The following is a 16,648-nucleotide window of genomic DNA, read 5'->3' as shown; positions in this document are numbered from 1 at the left end:
CAAGACATTTGGAAAGGATTTTAAGCTGCAGAAACATCAAAAGTTCTGGCGTACAAAACCTTGAGTGGCCTTACATAAATATAATGCAGTTTTACAAATTTCCTTCAAATTTTCTTCAAATTTTTTCTGCTGCTTTTAAAAGCACTTCTCATACTAAAGCAACTTGAACTGAAATATGTGTACAAAAGAAACATTTCTGGTAATTTTTCTTTCTTAATCTCATTGTCCCCAGCCAGAGATCTCCAACTGCACCTGAAGCATCTGCAGCAAGCTATTACCACAGAAATGCTGGTGTTCTCACTCACAGTACCATTGCTGGTTCAAGCCATGCTGGCAGGCCTAATAACTTCCAAATTCTTACATCAAACAGCTTTTACAGTTAACTGTTTTTGAATACATAATGTAGTATCATCTGCGCAGTTATAGAAAAATTTATATCTGGGTAGAACTGGGAATAATGTTCAATTATACACTGTATTATTTTGTTAAATAAGTAAAAGTCTGGAATATCAGCCTGTGTTCTGCAATCCAGTAAGGTGTAAAAGATGGTTAATTGCAGCTATCAGACTGCCAGTGCTCCACAGAGTATGTTAGAATATCTTGTACCTGTTCTAAGTATCTCTTAGCAGACTTGACTCTGTTAGAAGTAAGAACGATTTTAACAGGAATTCGGTATCAGCAACCAGATGCAATGCAGAAGAAACTTGATGCTACATAAAGATTTCCCCAGGGCAACAAAACTTTCAAATACCTGAGCCATTTCTTCAGCATCACATCACAGGAATGTCATGAAAGAGCCTCAACATGCTATAGCAGTGAGACCTAAATTAATAAAGCAAGTGCGATTCACAGCAATGAAAATATTTAAGTGTTTAGAAGGGGAAGACTCTGCAAGGTGTCTATGTATGTTTAGAACTGCAAGATGATGATGATTCAGAAGAAATGCCCAATTATCTGATTGCACGGTGCAGCAATGTGTACCTGAACATAAGACACACATGCAGTTTGTCATGTATATCTAATCTTTCTATTTCCTCATCTTTTTAGAGCTTGACATAATGGCAGAGGATAGCTCTGTGCACGTTCAGTAATAAGTTATGTAAGACAGGGGCAAGTTAATCCTCTGCAGTTGCATAATAACAATTCCCATCTTGCATGCCTACAGTGGAAACCCATGTTGTAAATCTGCAGATGCAGGAACTTCGGTATTCCGTCTTTCCAAATTGCTTCCCTTCTCAACTGCACTGGACTGTGGTAAGTCTCACCAGTATATATTACTCTGAGTATCCTAATACTTTGTATTCCAAATGACACTAAGATACCTACTGAATACCTTTAAATTAAAATCTCAAAAGTACAGGTGCTGAATAAAAATTATTTGCCATAAAAACGTACACCATACACAGTTCGTGCTTTCCTCAAACGCACAGTTGCATCAGATGAATTGTCTTATTAACACAGCTAATCAATCACCTATGACTTAGAATATTTCTGCTCTTCCCCTCATTCCAAAAGAATGCATCACACACAGAAAGGGTTTACCTGTCTCCTTTTGGAGCAGAGTTCACTGCTATCATCTTCCATCTTCAGTATTTTTGTTTGTCTTTATGCAGATACTCTAATGAATTAAGTTCTTTCCCTTAGTTAGCAGCAGGGCTTCCAACCACTGCCTTACAGCAAGCAGCACCAGGTAGAAGTATCTGCCTTAAACATCTGCAGTTGTCCCTCTAGCCAACATCTGAGTCAGCAAGTTTTTTTACAATCTGCTCAAATGGTGTAAAATTCCATTTTTTTCTGCAAAAAAAGTTTATTCTGTTTACCACAAGTCCTGAGCAATCTTAGGCTACAGAAGCTTTTATTTTATAATTTGATAGCTGCTTAGTCAGAAGTTATTTTGGAATACTTAATAAATGCAAACAATTCAATGGATTCAATTTCATTCAATGAGTACAGTTTCTTTAGGTTTGTTTCTTTTTTTAAAAATCAGTACCTGAAAGTTAGATTGACACAGAAAACAGCCATGAAAGATCATGTATGTTGCTTTACACATCTGAAAATAGTAAAACAAAGATTTAAGTCCTAACTAAAATATAGCATTGGTTCTCTAAGTTACTTGCCTTCTAATTTAAAAAATTCTAATCCCATATCATCAATATCTGACCTTATGCAGTTATTTTGAGTAACCTTTCATTTTAAATCTAGCTTGGCTGTAATTTTTTTTTATAAAATTTTTGTGGTAGTAAGGCACCATTCAGAATATTTGCTGAGAAATATCTTTTGCAAACACTCATTTTTGAGCAAAGGCCAGTAACTTTAAGAATGTTATAGGAAGTGCAGACCTCTTACTGTGCTAAATGATAAAGTGGTACAACTAAATCAGCTTAAATTGTGAACGGAATTCTACTAAGCTCGTGCGAAAAAAGCAAAGAGAAATTCCAGTTTTCCAGTGTATTTTTATAAATATCAGCTCCTGTTCTGCATTTTTTAGAAAAATAAGTTTCTGATAAATACAACATATTTCTTTCTGAATGCTATACAGTTAAGACTGCTAAGTGTGGTGAAGTCTAACTTTCAGAGGATTTGTAAACTGTGCATTCCTCTCATAAAAAACCCCCATTCGACAAATTCCGAACACATGCAGGTTCCTCTCTCTCCCATGGATTCTGATACGAACTACTTTGGCCTGTGAATTTGAAACTGCATAAATGCTTACATTTACTTAACCATTCTTTGCAGGATGTGGGGATACTGACTAGCTGTTATCCTGGATAACACTCTCACAGCAGTTAAAATCCTTTAAATAACAAGGCATACCATAATGAAATAGCACACATTAATCTCTTCCATTCTTCATGCAATTGCACAGTATTTCTGGCTTACATGCACAACTGTCTTGTCATTTAGAAATAGCTTCTCTTCAAGAAAAAATTTGAATTGTATCACAAAAGGTCATGTTTGACTAAAATAAGCAGCTTAAGCCAACTGATTAAAAAAATGAATAGGTAGTCTAATACAAGAGAATGATTCAAATTAATAGTTATTTTAATAGGATATGTTGTTTTGCATGGTATTTATTTTGTTGGCATGTTCAGTATGAGATATCAACATGCTGATGAAAGCCTAAGTAGCAAAAGAAGTGAAAGGATGAGAACATTTGTTTATCTCTGTGTTTCCAAGGTCTTGGGCTTATATACAGGAACATTTTTCTCCTGAAGTGATGGGAGGCCCTTAATTATATCTGCAGCTTTCTCTGCTATCATAATAGTTGGGGCATTCAAATTTCCACTGACAACACTGGGCATTATTGAAGCATCTACTACTCTCAAGTTTTCAACGCCAATTACTTTTGTTTGGGGATCAACTACAGCAGTGCTATCTGAAAGCTGACCCATTTTACAGGTGCAGGAAGGATGATAAGCACTATCAGCCTTCTGCCTTATGAAAGCATCTATTTCTTTGTCAGACTGAACATGGTTTCCTGGTTGAATTTCAGGCCCGCAAAATTTTTCAAAAGCTTTCTGAGCAAAGATCTCTCTGGTCAACTTGACACACTGGCGGAATTCCCAAATATCTCTTTCTGTATGGAGAGAAAATAAGAAAACTGTAAGTACACCTTTAATTTATTAATGCATACAGAATGCATAACAGAAAAAAATAGCATCAAATAAAAAAACTGGAGGGAAAGTCTCTCACATTGCTGAAAGCCAAAATAAAGTCAGATATTTTTCAAAGTCACAGATATTTACGTTCACTGTGAACAAAACTGTCACTTATATTGCACAATCCTAAAAGGGAATAGGTGAGTTATGAAGAATTGCTTTTTATTTCACTATACCCACTGTCTAGCCAAGGACACTGGTCTCAGCACAAAGAAGCAAGCGCGATCCATTCCTTTAAAAGCAGAGGAGGGGATGAAATGAACAGCATGATGCAGCAAACGCCAAGAACCCTAGCTGCATCCCCAACAGGGAATTCTTTTTGGTTTATACAGTGCTTTCCACAATGGCCTCTTTTGATACTAACTGACTTTTATAAATGAAAAATAAATAACAGTGCACCAACCAGCACTTCTGAAGTGGTGTTGAGTAGATATGAAAATCTGCTACTGAAAGAGGCAGGAAGTAAGTTGACATCAGAGCAAGGAGAGGCTGCATTTACCTGTTGACAAGTAGTTAGGCTCAATGATGGGGTGGTCATTTGGGTCTGTACTCTTCAGCTTTAGCCAGCCCACACTCGTGCTCCTCATGGGTCCCACGTGGACCTGTAACACCCACGCTATACTCACGACACAATCCCACCAGACGTATTTCCAAATTCAGTATGAAGGTTTTTTTGCAATTTGGACAGTCTTTACAAATTAAGCAAATGTAAACATTAAGGGGAGAGAATGGAAAATATCATTGAACATTTTTCCATTTTATATAAATTTGTTGTAAATATGATATTCCATAGGGGAAGGGAATATACGTGTTTTATCAACTCACAGCTGTTCTTTTAATTTAAAATACAACCGTTCCAATTTGGCAGTAGCAGAGCATTCTAATACAATCAGCAATCAGACCAAATTACTATTATCACTGAAGAAAAGAGATTAGCAAGAAGAAACATGTATATTCAGTGACAGTTCCCCAGCATTAGCACAGGCTTTTGGATCAAGATCATAGTCTAAAATGGGGCTTGGATTTGTGCCAATGAATAAATGAGTGGCCTCATACATTCTCGCTTAAACCTCTGTCTGAACTGCAGTGGAACAGGGAACATCTTGTTTCAGTTTTGTACAGCATCTAGCACAGTGGTATCCTAATCAACAGCGCTACGTCGCTTCAGTAGTGCAAATACTTAAACAGCAGTTCAATACTTGCCTACTTTCCCAGAGACAAAAAGTAACATAATTTTGGCAGCAATATCAAATAACAAGCTCATGTTTTTTCCCCAATGTAGGAGGTTAGGCCAGCTCTTTTGTATTATACTGAAAAAAGTATTTTTCAGTATATAGCCGAATTATCAATATTTACAATAGAGTGTAAGCCTCCTTGCTAATTACTACAGAATGTGGAATATGTTCTTCAACAACTCACCTGGTAAGCTTCCATTGTGGAAGCAACCCGACCATGATCAATCACCTGAGAAGGAAGAAAGTGGAACTGAATGTCGGGGTGAGGAACCCCTGGTTCACTTCGGATAAAACCACCAGATTCTAAGTGGGCAGTCGCTCCCTCACCTAGAGAGTGTAAATGAGAGAGAAAATGCCATTAAAAGACCTCAGAAAAGCAAGAAATCCACTTCTTCTTAACCCTTGGTTTCACTACTATGAATAATTTATATATACAATGGCAATTGCAAGGAACACAAATCCATTATGAACAGCTTGTAATTTAAGCAATATGCTTCACTCTCATCTGCTTTTTAATCACTAGATAATGTAAATACGCCTAACTTTGGAAATCCCACTTGTTCAAGAGTGGGATGTTACAGTTATCTCACTGTAACTGTCAGGCCTAGGGTCTAACTCCAGAGGCAGATTTGGTCCCAGGATTTTAACCGGTGTGGAGGGAACCGACTGCAGCATCCTGATATTACTGCGCTGCACGCTCCATGACATGCGGTATAGTTATGCCATCAGTCACGTGTAATAGGCAGAGCCATCCACAGTACCTACCCTGAAGGGGAAAGATGAAGGGCCTGCAATGCTCCTCATATTAAGTTATTTTCACATCCATTTAAAACCATGAGTTAGCCCTCAATATTTACTTGCATGATAAAAAGCCACATATACCCAGCCATATACTTTGGCCAAACTATTTTACTGATTTCAAGGATTACTTTAACAGATTCTTTTTAAGGTACAACTTACAGTTGGGTTACTGTAAAATGAGTGTGTCATTTTAACGAAAGTCACTTCTGATTTACATGCAAGCCTAAAGGGTTCTGATCAGAGCAACAAACTAATTCTTTTGGGGCAATTATACAGAAAACTTAATTCAGTTCAATAATATGTTTTTATTGACACAATATCTATTTCAAATAGAATTTTTTCTTCATTTTTTACAACTGTTTGCAGTAGCACCAAGATTTTTAAATGCAGAATTTTTCTTAAAATGAGAGAGATATAAAAATGTTAAAAAATAGTGTAAAAAACCCTCCCTTGTTACCTAAGATATAATAACTGTTTTAAAATATTCTGATTTAGAAAAAAAAGGAATAGTTCAAGTCCATTTGCAAACTCGAGTTATTTCCCAGAACATGAAAAAAATTATATATGAAGGATCACAGACTTTTAAATTCATGGATAAACGGTGGTAATAATTCTAAATCAATCAATGGTAGAGTGATTGCATACTTTGTTTCATACCTGTAAACTTCCAAAGCCATTCTAGACCAATCCTCACCATGTTAACTGGCTTTTGTGCGTTATATAGAGTAATAGGTTTGATGCACTTTTGCTGGACATACACTTCTAAATGATCTTGAAGGTTCTGGCCAACTCCTGGGGCGGAATGGAAAGGGGGAGGAGGGAGAAGAAAGGGAAAAAAGAAGTTATTTCACACAGAACAATTATGCACAACATTTGCAACCAGAAAACAGCATAAATGGGAACTAAACTAACCTCTTACAAGGGCAGTGATGACTAAGACCAACACCATGAGTCCTATCAGACTTCTGCTCATGTCAGAATAAGGTTTTACATAAACATAGCATAACTAGAATGAAAATAAAGTTAAATGGCAGATATATCACTTGTTCTAAAATTGCCAGATATGACTTCTAAATACAGTACTAGCTTTTCTAGTTTTAAGGAAAAGTTTGTGTTATTCCTTCTATCTTGGAATATATTTGACAGTGGGAGTTTATACAATCTGTTGTGGATCAAAACTCATTCAAAATTCTAAATGATAAGTATGCTGCTTTACTTTAAAAGTACTCAGTGGCATTTTTCAGAAAGGCATTTTTCACTATCAAATGTAGTGAAGAAAGTGTAGGAGTTTATTGCTCAGTTCTAAAATCAATGTATGTTTCACCGATTTGTAACACTTACGTTTCAGTCCACACAACCTGACATAAAGATAACTGAATTTCATGGATTCATTTCATTTAATGGTCTTTGAATTGCATCCATAGGAAGATGTAAGGTTAAAAGAAATAATAAAATTACCAGGAAGATGGCAAACAACAGGGATCCCCAGTTTTTTTAGATCATCTGCATTGCCAATCCCAGACAACATAAGCAGCTGTGGAGAATTTATGGCACCTCCACTTAAAATAACTTCTTTACTGGCAAAAGCCTAAAAGGAAATGAGCACAAAAGTCCTAATATTATTAAGCCTGATCTGAATGCAAACAGCATGTCAAGAGCTTCTGTTCATATATGCTATTCTGATCCTTCCCTCACATTTTTCCCATTCCAAATGTATTCCTATCTTGCCAGAAGTTTCTGCAGGGAGAAATGATCAAGCTTTTACTTTGATAATTTCTGTATTTATTCCCATGTTTACAATCCGTTCAAACTGTACAGCACACAAACATTCAGCTCAGCCAGTACCATGGCTGCCAATAAACTCCTGTGCTATTTGCCAGGAAAAGCACTTGGATGACACTCGCAGTCAGTTAAGCGTCCCTTCCATTTTCAATAATGATTGGTAAATTAAAACTGAAACTCCTAAGGAAGATTTTGAATTCAGAGACATGCTAGCTCAAAAATTCTGAAGAGCTTATTTTCTTAATTCAACCAAGACTAATGTGTGGTTTCCTAGCTCATTGTAGTCCTAAGAAGCCCCTCAACCACTAAAGCACTACTGAGAAAACTCTGACTGCAAGCATATATATAATTCTGTTTTGCTGACAGACTTTTCATCAAACAGTTTGAGTCTGAGCCCTGAGCTGGTCATGATATAACCTGCTAAACTATTCCTCTGCCTTTGACTCGGTTTTCTGTGCTGGATGGTTCTTCTTCTAGAACCTTCTCTGCAAGTACTTTTGGCAATCTTCTTTGCAAGCAATTCTGCCCCAAAATATTCTCATTTAGCAATATCAAAATCCTTCTCTGTCATTTGTATCAGGGGGCTACCTCTTCCCTGTTGCTACATCTCTTAAATTTAGGACCAGAACTACTCCCCTTAGTGCTTTTCACTGTTAAAAGGGAAAACTGTGTGGAATAAGAAAATATTGATACCCTTCTTCTTTTCCCTTTACTCTTTGAAAGAGGATGGTGTGGGTGAACCGAACCTTGTTCAAACTATCCCATTCTATTCCAGTGAGATGGCTCATGAACATACACACATTGGATGCACTCCATCCTCCCTAGTTGCATGTATGTTGCCTGCTGAAATGTAAGATATCCTTTATATGCACACTGAGTTAAGTAGTTGAGTACAAACTGAAGAGTAACTCTTGCATGTTAGAAAAAAAAGATTCAAGGCACACCTGTCCTTAAGAAAGAACAACTGCACCACAGAAGAAACAAAAAGTAAGCAGCAATTTATATTTAATGCAAATTCTAATGCTACCTAAGCTAGTCCAGTGTATTAAAGAAATACACATTTGCAAAAGTAATACCATAATATTTATCTGTGAATTCTAATATATCAGTGTGGCCACAGTGAGGAAAAAATAGATGAGGCACACAACTATACCCCTGAACTTCCTCTCATTAGCAAGCAAACCCCACAAGCGTTCAAGAAAACATATCTGGTATTGCTCATCCGCATTCTCCACTTTCATAGAATGTAAGGTGCTATCATGAGTAGCTGCTTGTTTTTATTTTAGATGAGACATTTAGCTTCTAAAGCAACATTAAAAAGTGCTATTTTTTTCTGTAGCACGGTGAAGTGCTAACAGATTAGCATGGAGTGCGTATTAACTTGTAGTAATCCTGTCCTTTTTGAATGACACCTCAGCTATACAGAATGATGGTGAATGAGGTTGTTGCTAGTAATAAGATCAAAGTGTAGTAAGAAGATAAATTTTGATAAATTGTTTCCACGCTATCTGATATTGCCAACAGATAGCCAGTGCTGATATTTTTTGTTCGTTGTTGTTTTGCTCCGGGCAATCATTAGTATGTTAAGACTAATACACAGCGTATCTGTGACTGCTGAATCAATACCTATTTTGCATGTTATTCAAATGTAACTTATTTATATTTTCTATGGCACACACAGAACTGGTGCCAGTTTGTTCCAGGTAGTGTTCAAATGATGCTCGTTCGGTCTACGCTCACTGCAAAGTCAGCACTGTAGTTATTCCTAGCTCATATACAGTCTTTCGTTGTCCTTAAAGCTAACACGCAAAGAGGAAAAACTGACTCTGAAACATTTTTGTATGGGTTATTTAATCTATGATACATTAAAAACATTCTTCCCCTTTAAATACACTTTTCTGCTTCATTCTGAACTCGGAAGCTCCAGGAATGTTCAGTCAACCTTCCCTACTTTTGTCAGAGGGCTTACCGGAGTCCTGGGAGCTCTCCGGGACCCCAATGTCTACTGAAATAACAATTAAGTCACTGGCTTGATGAATAGGTTTTGAATCATGCTTGAATCAGATTTTGATGATCTTTTAACTTTACTGATGACTGACGTAAAAGAGATCCTACCTAAAATAGACTGTAAAAACAAAAACGCTTTAATGTAATCAAGTGTTTCATCTTGATGTTCATAATGTAATAAAATTATTAGCTCTTCCGTCCTGACAGGTATAAAATTTTCCAGAAAGGAAAAGCAGACAAGTCCTGCAATTTTGATATTGGGGGTGGGAGGGAAAGGAAGGGAAATATTTTGAGGGTGTACTTTTTATGATAGATGCTATAAATATGTATCATTCATTATGTTTAATTCATAGATGTATTAATACGTAAGAAAATTCATAGCAATTCAAGAATTTTGCAATTACAGTGGTCCAGTATTCAGAAAGTCTTTGATCATATGTAATTAGCTTTCCAAGACTTTCTTCAACAAAATTAATCTTGATAATGGCACAAGAACAGCAAGTAGAGACACTGTTTTCGCAGACACTTAATAGCTCATGAAATCAATTACATTTTCTGCAACTTTTGTTTTACATTGTTAAAATGATTATCATTACCAATCCACTTAGAAAACAACAGATTTGTTCTGTGCATTAGAAAATGAAAGAACAGTTTATTTATATTGCATTTTAACTTTTAGCAGGTGTTAAGTCACAGAACACTTGTCTGTTGAGTCTTGTAAGCCTTACTGAACTCAAACCATCAAAATTTGTACTCTTTTCTCTTTAGGATATTACTATTACACTTTTTAATTGTTTTATACTTGTTTGTGACTATCTTAAGTTATTAACATACAAATCCCTTTTAGGCAATTTCCTAGTTACATACTCCATAATCAGCTGTAATAGTAAAGAGTTAAGGGAAATGAGAATGTTTTAGGTCTTACAGAAGCCAATGGATTGAAAGCTGCATAAAATGAGCTGTTTATCCACAGAGTTAAGTTGTAATGGCAGTTCAAGCTTCCTTCCACATGATCACATGTTCAGTGGAAGTTGGACTGAGACTGAAAAATATTCATTCCATAAACAACCATAAGGCACGTTTCATCATTATGTTTCATCATTACTGTCCCAAAACTTAATACATTATGGCAAAGTAGAAGTGAATGACTCATTATTTATCCCTTGAGCCATTCAGATTTCAGTATCTAGCTTTTACAGATCTTCCTACGCCAGAACAGCATTTTCAGAATTGTTTTTCAGAAACATCAGCATTTCAGCACACTAGTCAATACGCTGAGACAGTGCATGATTGCACCATAGGTTCCAGCCAGAAACCTTACACAACACTGTTGCGTAACATCAAGTTATAGCTTGTCCCTTCAGTACTGAGAGAGGGAAATATAATGGAGATGTTAATCTCTAAATCGATACAGCTGAAATATTACCTACTGTAAAATAACTGACACGGAATCACATACTGGAAGAGACAACATAGCACCTGAAAAGCAGACATTTTGCATAGTAAGGTCCCACTTTTAATAAAAGTTTGTTTTTAAAAAAAAAATTTAATTTTGCTTTGACTTTTGTACCTTTCATACAGCAAAATAAAAATCTCTTACCTTTTTCCTTTGCCCATTTTTCACATACTCAACACCAATGGATTTTGTTCCTTGAAACAAGATTTTTGTTACAAGTGTCTTCACTGCAACTGACAAATTCGGGCGTGATATGGCTGGGTGAAGATAAGCACTAGCTGTGCTCCATCTTTGACCTACAATGTATATTTACATTAAACATCAAAATAGTCATGTTCAGTATTCTTCAAGATTTTGGCCAATTACCATCAGGATGTTTACAGAGGGAAAGCCTTCATAGAGTTTATGGAGTTCAAAGCAAATGTGATTTGATATAATAACTAAAGATTTCATTTAACATAACAAATTTCACAACGACATTCTGAAAACCTACTGTCCTTCCCAAATTTGTCTATGAATCAAGACTTGTATGCCAATGCAATTTCAATGAAATACACCCTAGACTGATAGCAAGCTGCTGTAAAATGAACAGGGTGTAAATACAGAGTGCCATAGCTGTTCAGTAATCTAAACAACCAAATGGCATTCAGTGCAGATTATATGTCCATATTCCAAAATGGTTTCAGAACTACTACTGGTGGGTCAGAAATACAAATTACTTAAGGACCCCTTTATGATTTACCTTGGTGTACAGTCATGTCCATCCAGCCAAATCCTTCTTGCTGATAGCCATTCATATCATCTGTGAAGGGGTACCCAGCTTGCTGGGTTGCCTCCAGGAATGCATGATGAAGAGGATGGTTTGTTTTCCCTCTTGACACATACAGGGGTCCATTTCCACCTCTGTACTGATCTGGCCCCAGTTCATGTGTCTGTGCCTTCTTAAAATAGGGCAAGCAATGTTCATAGTCCCATCCTATAGCCCCTTCCCTGCTCCATCGATTATAATCTTCTGCATGCCCACGAATGTATACCATAGCATTGAGAGAAGAGGAGCCACCCCACACTCTTCCACGGGGCCAGTACATAATTCGGTTATCCATATGCTTTTGTGATGTTGTGTGGTAATACCAGTTATATTTCTCATCACAGAGGTTGTATGTTAATGCAGCAGGCATATGAATCTTCCACATTAGTCTTTTACTACCTAGAAGGGTATCTTTAGGGCCTGCTTCCAAAAGTAGTACAGTATTGAGAGGGTCTTCAGTCAACCTGTTGGCTAATACACACCCTGCTGATCCAGCTCCAACAATGACATAATTATAAGAGTTTGCCTTTTCAGAACTAAGTTGAGATGATGTACGTGAGATTTTGAATTGTTGTTCATTGATGCCCAGTATGTTCTTTAATATGTGTGCTTTAAACAGAGTTCCTGTTACTTTGTGCATCTGATTCACAGGACTGCAACATTTAACTCTTGTCATTAAGTATGACATCTTGACTGATTGTAGAACTCTTGCAGAATTTCTAACAAAAATACAGTGTATTATCCTAGAAAAACAAACAAACAAAAAAAAATCCTAATTAAGGTGTAAGCATTAATAAAATCTATGACCTCTAAAATGTCAGTCATTTTCAGGTAAAACTGGTATACTTTACCCATTCTCACTATCTGAAAGGTTAACAACAATGCCAATAAACCAATAAACATTAACTCTGAAACTTGCTGTCTTATTTTAATGGAGTCTACGCACCCGTCAAGTGGCCTATGTAATTTTGTATTATATGCAGTCTGATTTTGATTTGCTTCTGGTTCCTGAGGTAGATACATGAAGCAGATTTTCAAGTATTTGCCACAACCACAAAGGATGGAAACCTTTGCTTACCTTGTAGTCTCTCTTCATCTGCCTCTAGTAGATAAGAATTTAAGAAAAACAACAATTTCATAAACTTCTCCGTAAGTTTGTGGCAGTCAGTGATATTGCATAGCCAAGTCACAACAACGGAAATGATGAGTATGCCCACTGTAGCTTCTGCCAGACCAAATCTAGGACAACGTCTCTACAAAACACGTGTAACAGTGAAACTCATTTTCAGCTATCCCTAAGGTGAAAAACTGCTGGGTTTTGAGGTATGTCTCCTAAAACAGGCAAGGCAAAATCTATTCATCTGTGGCTTTCTACCTTATTACTAAAACCAGATCCTGCAGGAGTGCTCTGAGGACAGTTACAATCTAATACCACCAGATCCTTAGGCTGAGTAGGAATGGCAATTTTTTTACCTTCAGAGAAGCCTGTGAGCCTTGCAAGCAACACAGGTTTAGCTCTGTGTTGCACAGGTTCAGGTACAGGGACTAAATGCAACATTTTCATAGCCCGTGTAAGTGTCATAGGTACCGATGCTGTTGGCCAGTCTGAAGTGTGTTTCTCTTGCGCTCTCTCCTTGAAACCATTTCCCTTGGTATAAACAATTTGTGAAAATGGATATCCTTGGGCTGTAAAAACTATTTCTCCTTGGCCCATGGCTTCTGTCTAAGTGGTTGCGTTGGATTCTAGAGACAGCAACCTATCCAGAGGCTGTTACACTATAATGCACTGCCCATCTGAAAGAGATAAGCAAGCTTCCTCCTGGAAATATATTGAATACTGTATTATGTTTGTGAAATCTAATTTTTCAGAAATTAATTAAGTTGTTAACATTGATTTTCATACATTCAAGTTTCACAGTTATCCAATATTTTGTAATATAAGCCCTGTATTTCTGTAAAATGTCTGGATTTTTTCACTAAAAGAAAACATGTCTTAATCAATCATTGAAATAATCAGCTTTTTCTTACTAAAAGGTACAGCAGAATTGTACTGATTTTCTCGGGTGAAACTCTACAATGTACAGTTTGTGAGAGCACACATGACGTCTTAAGGCCCAACTCTGTAACAAAATTAGGTGCAGGTTCCTGATAAACATTAAAAGTCTTCAACATACATCTTTATTTATTTACAATTTGATGTACAATCTCATATGCAAAAGTATTTTTTTTTCCTCTCAGGTAAAGGATGGGAATAAGCATACATCTCTTACTCTTCTCTAGGAAAACTTGTAATAGGCTGTACAAACCCTCAAACTTCTGAAAATGAACAACCAACCATGGAGAACAGTTTGCTCTGTTAAAAAAAAAAAAAAAAAAAGGATGCAGGGGATAGGTCTGAGCTCAGAGTTCACACAGCTGATTCTCACATGGCTAATTCAAAATTTATCCCAGCTGAAGATGGGGGGTTGTCTTTTACAAGTGGGGAATATTAAAGGACTCTGTCTTGGAAAGAAGGTTTGGCAATTTTCTGTAATGCAGCAGAGGAGGATGCAAAGGTAGAGAGGTTTTTACTTGTTTTGTTTTGATTTGTTTGTGATGAAGAGGGCTACAATTCTGAAGCACTTGTGTTTAACCTGCAGAACTGGTGGGTCACAGGAACAGCAGATGTCTGATGGGGTTGGTAGAATAGGGGCCTGAGACCTGATAATCTGGGAAAGATACTTTGTCCTTTATAATGTGAGTTGTTTTTTTTTTTTCTGGTGGAGATTCACCATGATGAGGTGAAGTGATCAACCTTACTCCTGAGGGAGTAAACCCTCAGGTTTTGGTCCTACAGATAGTTAACACTTATTATTTAGATGGGTATGGCTCACAGACTCTGGAACAAGTACTGGCTGGCTTGTTTTGGCATAGGATCTATAATGCCATCAAATATTACTGTGCCTCCTAACCAGAATGCTGGTGTTAAGCCTACAACCTACCTAGCTGTTGGCTGTAAAGAGGGTAGATTCTGCAGAATCCCTGGAATCATGTTCAGTCAGGGACTGACTTATTCTGGTAGTGCTGGAGGCTTGCTACAGCATAAGCAGTGGCTACTGAGCTCCCAAAAATATTATCTCAAGTGACACTCCAAAGGCAGCATTGATTTTACAGGACTAAGTGTTTGTGTCTTGCCTTATGCCAGAACCCTGATACTGAAGTCTAGACCCTTTTAAAAGCTGATGTGTTAAGAGCCCTCACATGTGCAGGCTTTGAAACTCATAGAACAATTCAACCTTGTATTGAAGGGGTTGGTATCTAGGACTGAGATCATGAAGTCCTGAAATTAGAACATGATGATACGTCTCCCTGAAATAATCTATGTAGTTCTATGAGCATACGTGGGCTTATCACAGTTCAAGTTCTACAGAAGATAGTCTTGTGGAATTTTGCAGGAGTCCCTCTTTGAACAAGAGAACATCAGTCAAAAAGTAACCTAATGCATCTTTGCACTCAACTTTCTGTTAGTTTTATCTGGCTTTTTTGCCAGGGAGCATTTACAACCTGTGCAGTGCTCTGAAGAGCTGTATTTCAGCAAGAATGTGCTTCTTCCAGTAATTGGAAAAAATCAAGGTAGAAAAAATCCTAACAGGTAGAGTAACCCCAGGCTCTGAGATGTGCTGGGGAATCTGACCCAATTTACCCAGTAGGAAACTACAGTTTTATGGCCAGCTCTATTAAATATTGTAGTGGCTATGTCAAAACAAAACATATTCTACTGGAATGCTCTGTACTTACCACCAACAGAAAGTTGTCTTTTGGGCCTTACTGAATATTATTGCATGTCCTTATCTGCATTCTTACATATCGTGACCTCTTTATGAACAGGTAGTAAGATATTCCTCAGGAATCGGTGAACAGACCTGCAGAAATGCATTCAGCAGCAACATAAAATATATTCACTGTATTGCACTAGAGCTTAAAAAATCTGGAGCTTGTTTTTAAGAAGCATGTATTTACAGATATTATTACTATTGAGCAGGGCCTGTAGACACTGGTCTTACAAGAATGAGGAGAGCAGGAGCATCTAAGCAGGAAAATTCTATTGCTACAATTTAATAATATATCTAATCGCACACCAGGTAGCTAGAAGTGGGTAGTGGAGTTCTCAAGTTAGGTGTTTGGGGCTCCTTGCATCAATGTAACACATTTCTGAATGCAGTATCAGGCTTGCATGAGAAATAAACCCTGATGTAACCCATGGGTGGGTACCATTGCGACTCTACAGATGTTGATGTGGGGTCACATGTGAAAACAGACCTCTCTAAGGGAGAGTGAAGCTGTGAAAGGTGAAGAATGTGTTACTTCACTTTTTTTTTTTTTTTAAGAGGAAGGGCGAGACAAAAAGGAGAGGAAAAGATATGCGAGAGGCTGCGTAGGGCATCTAAGGACTAAATTGGCTTGCTCTTTCTGTAAGAAGCTAAGCAAAAGTGCTAGGATCCAGCCCAGGGACCTTACTCCTAGACCTCCAGATTTAAAGGGCTCACAGTCCACAACAAAGAGAGCAGGGTAGGTATCCTGCACACATAGGGGGGGATATATTGAAAAATGGACAGTAATGAAATGGTTCTGTAGGTGGATGAAGTGGCTAATCTAAAAAAGTTACAGGGCACTGGGCATCATTACTGTTAACCAATCAGAGCTGTCCCGTTCTTTGATAAAACTTGAAATAAGAGTGATCAAAAATATGTACCGAGACAGTTAGGGTACTCACTGTGAGGGCTAAAAGGCTGAATTACCAGCCAAGAAAGCTAAATCTAATGTTCCTTTTAAGTAACTGAGGTAGTATTTTTTAATCTACACCACCACATATGTTTGTCAGATTTATAGTTAGATGTTATTTCATGTTTTTCTTTGCTTT

General features: G+C 37.2%; 1 protein-coding gene across 2 annotated transcripts; it reads right to left on the bottom strand.

Moving 5' to 3' along the window:
- Positions 1-3,070: 3,070 nt before the first annotated feature.
- On the bottom strand, positions 3,071-12,651 carry CHDH (choline dehydrogenase). Of its 2 annotated transcripts, XM_009585207.1 has the most exons (8): positions 12,642-12,651; positions 11,683-12,441; positions 11,085-11,236; positions 7,154-7,283; positions 6,353-6,487; positions 5,079-5,221; positions 4,159-4,261; positions 3,071-3,577 (listed from the first exon to the last, which is right to left on the bottom strand). In XM_009585207.1, the coding sequence occupies exons 1-8, from the start codon at positions 12,649-12,651 to the stop codon at positions 3,159-3,161; spliced, it is 1,851 nt and encodes a 616-aa protein (XP_009583502.1). In that variant the 3' UTR covers positions 3,071-3,158. The 2 variants fall into 2 exon arrangements, with proteins under 2 accessions (XP_009583502.1, XP_009583503.1); XM_009585208.1 differs by lacking the exon at positions 12,642-12,651 and having other exon boundaries at positions 11,683-12,478.
- Positions 12,652-16,648: the final 3,997 nt, after the last annotated feature.

Source organism: Fulmarus glacialis, unplaced genomic scaffold (assembly GCF_000690835.1).
Source record: "Fulmarus glacialis isolate BGI_N327 unplaced genomic scaffold, ASM69083v1 Scaffold33129, whole genome shotgun sequence".
NCBI classification, from domain to species: domain Eukaryota; kingdom Metazoa; phylum Chordata; class Aves; order Procellariiformes; family Procellariidae; genus Fulmarus; species Fulmarus glacialis.
This window is presented reverse-complemented; position numbering and strand designations above follow the sequence as displayed.

What these genes read in the sequence shown, in the direction of transcription:
- CHDH (XM_009585207.1), bottom strand. An exon ending in GGACATGACTGTACACCAAG is followed by an intron (nt 11,237 to 11,682) that starts GTAAATCATAAA and finishes TATACATTGTAG; the next exon opens with GTCAAAGATGGAGCACAGCT. An exon ending in GCCTAACTACTTGTCAACAG is followed by an intron (nt 3,578 to 4,158) that starts GTAAATGCAGCC and finishes CTCTCCATACAG; the next exon opens with AAAGAGATATTTGGGAATTC.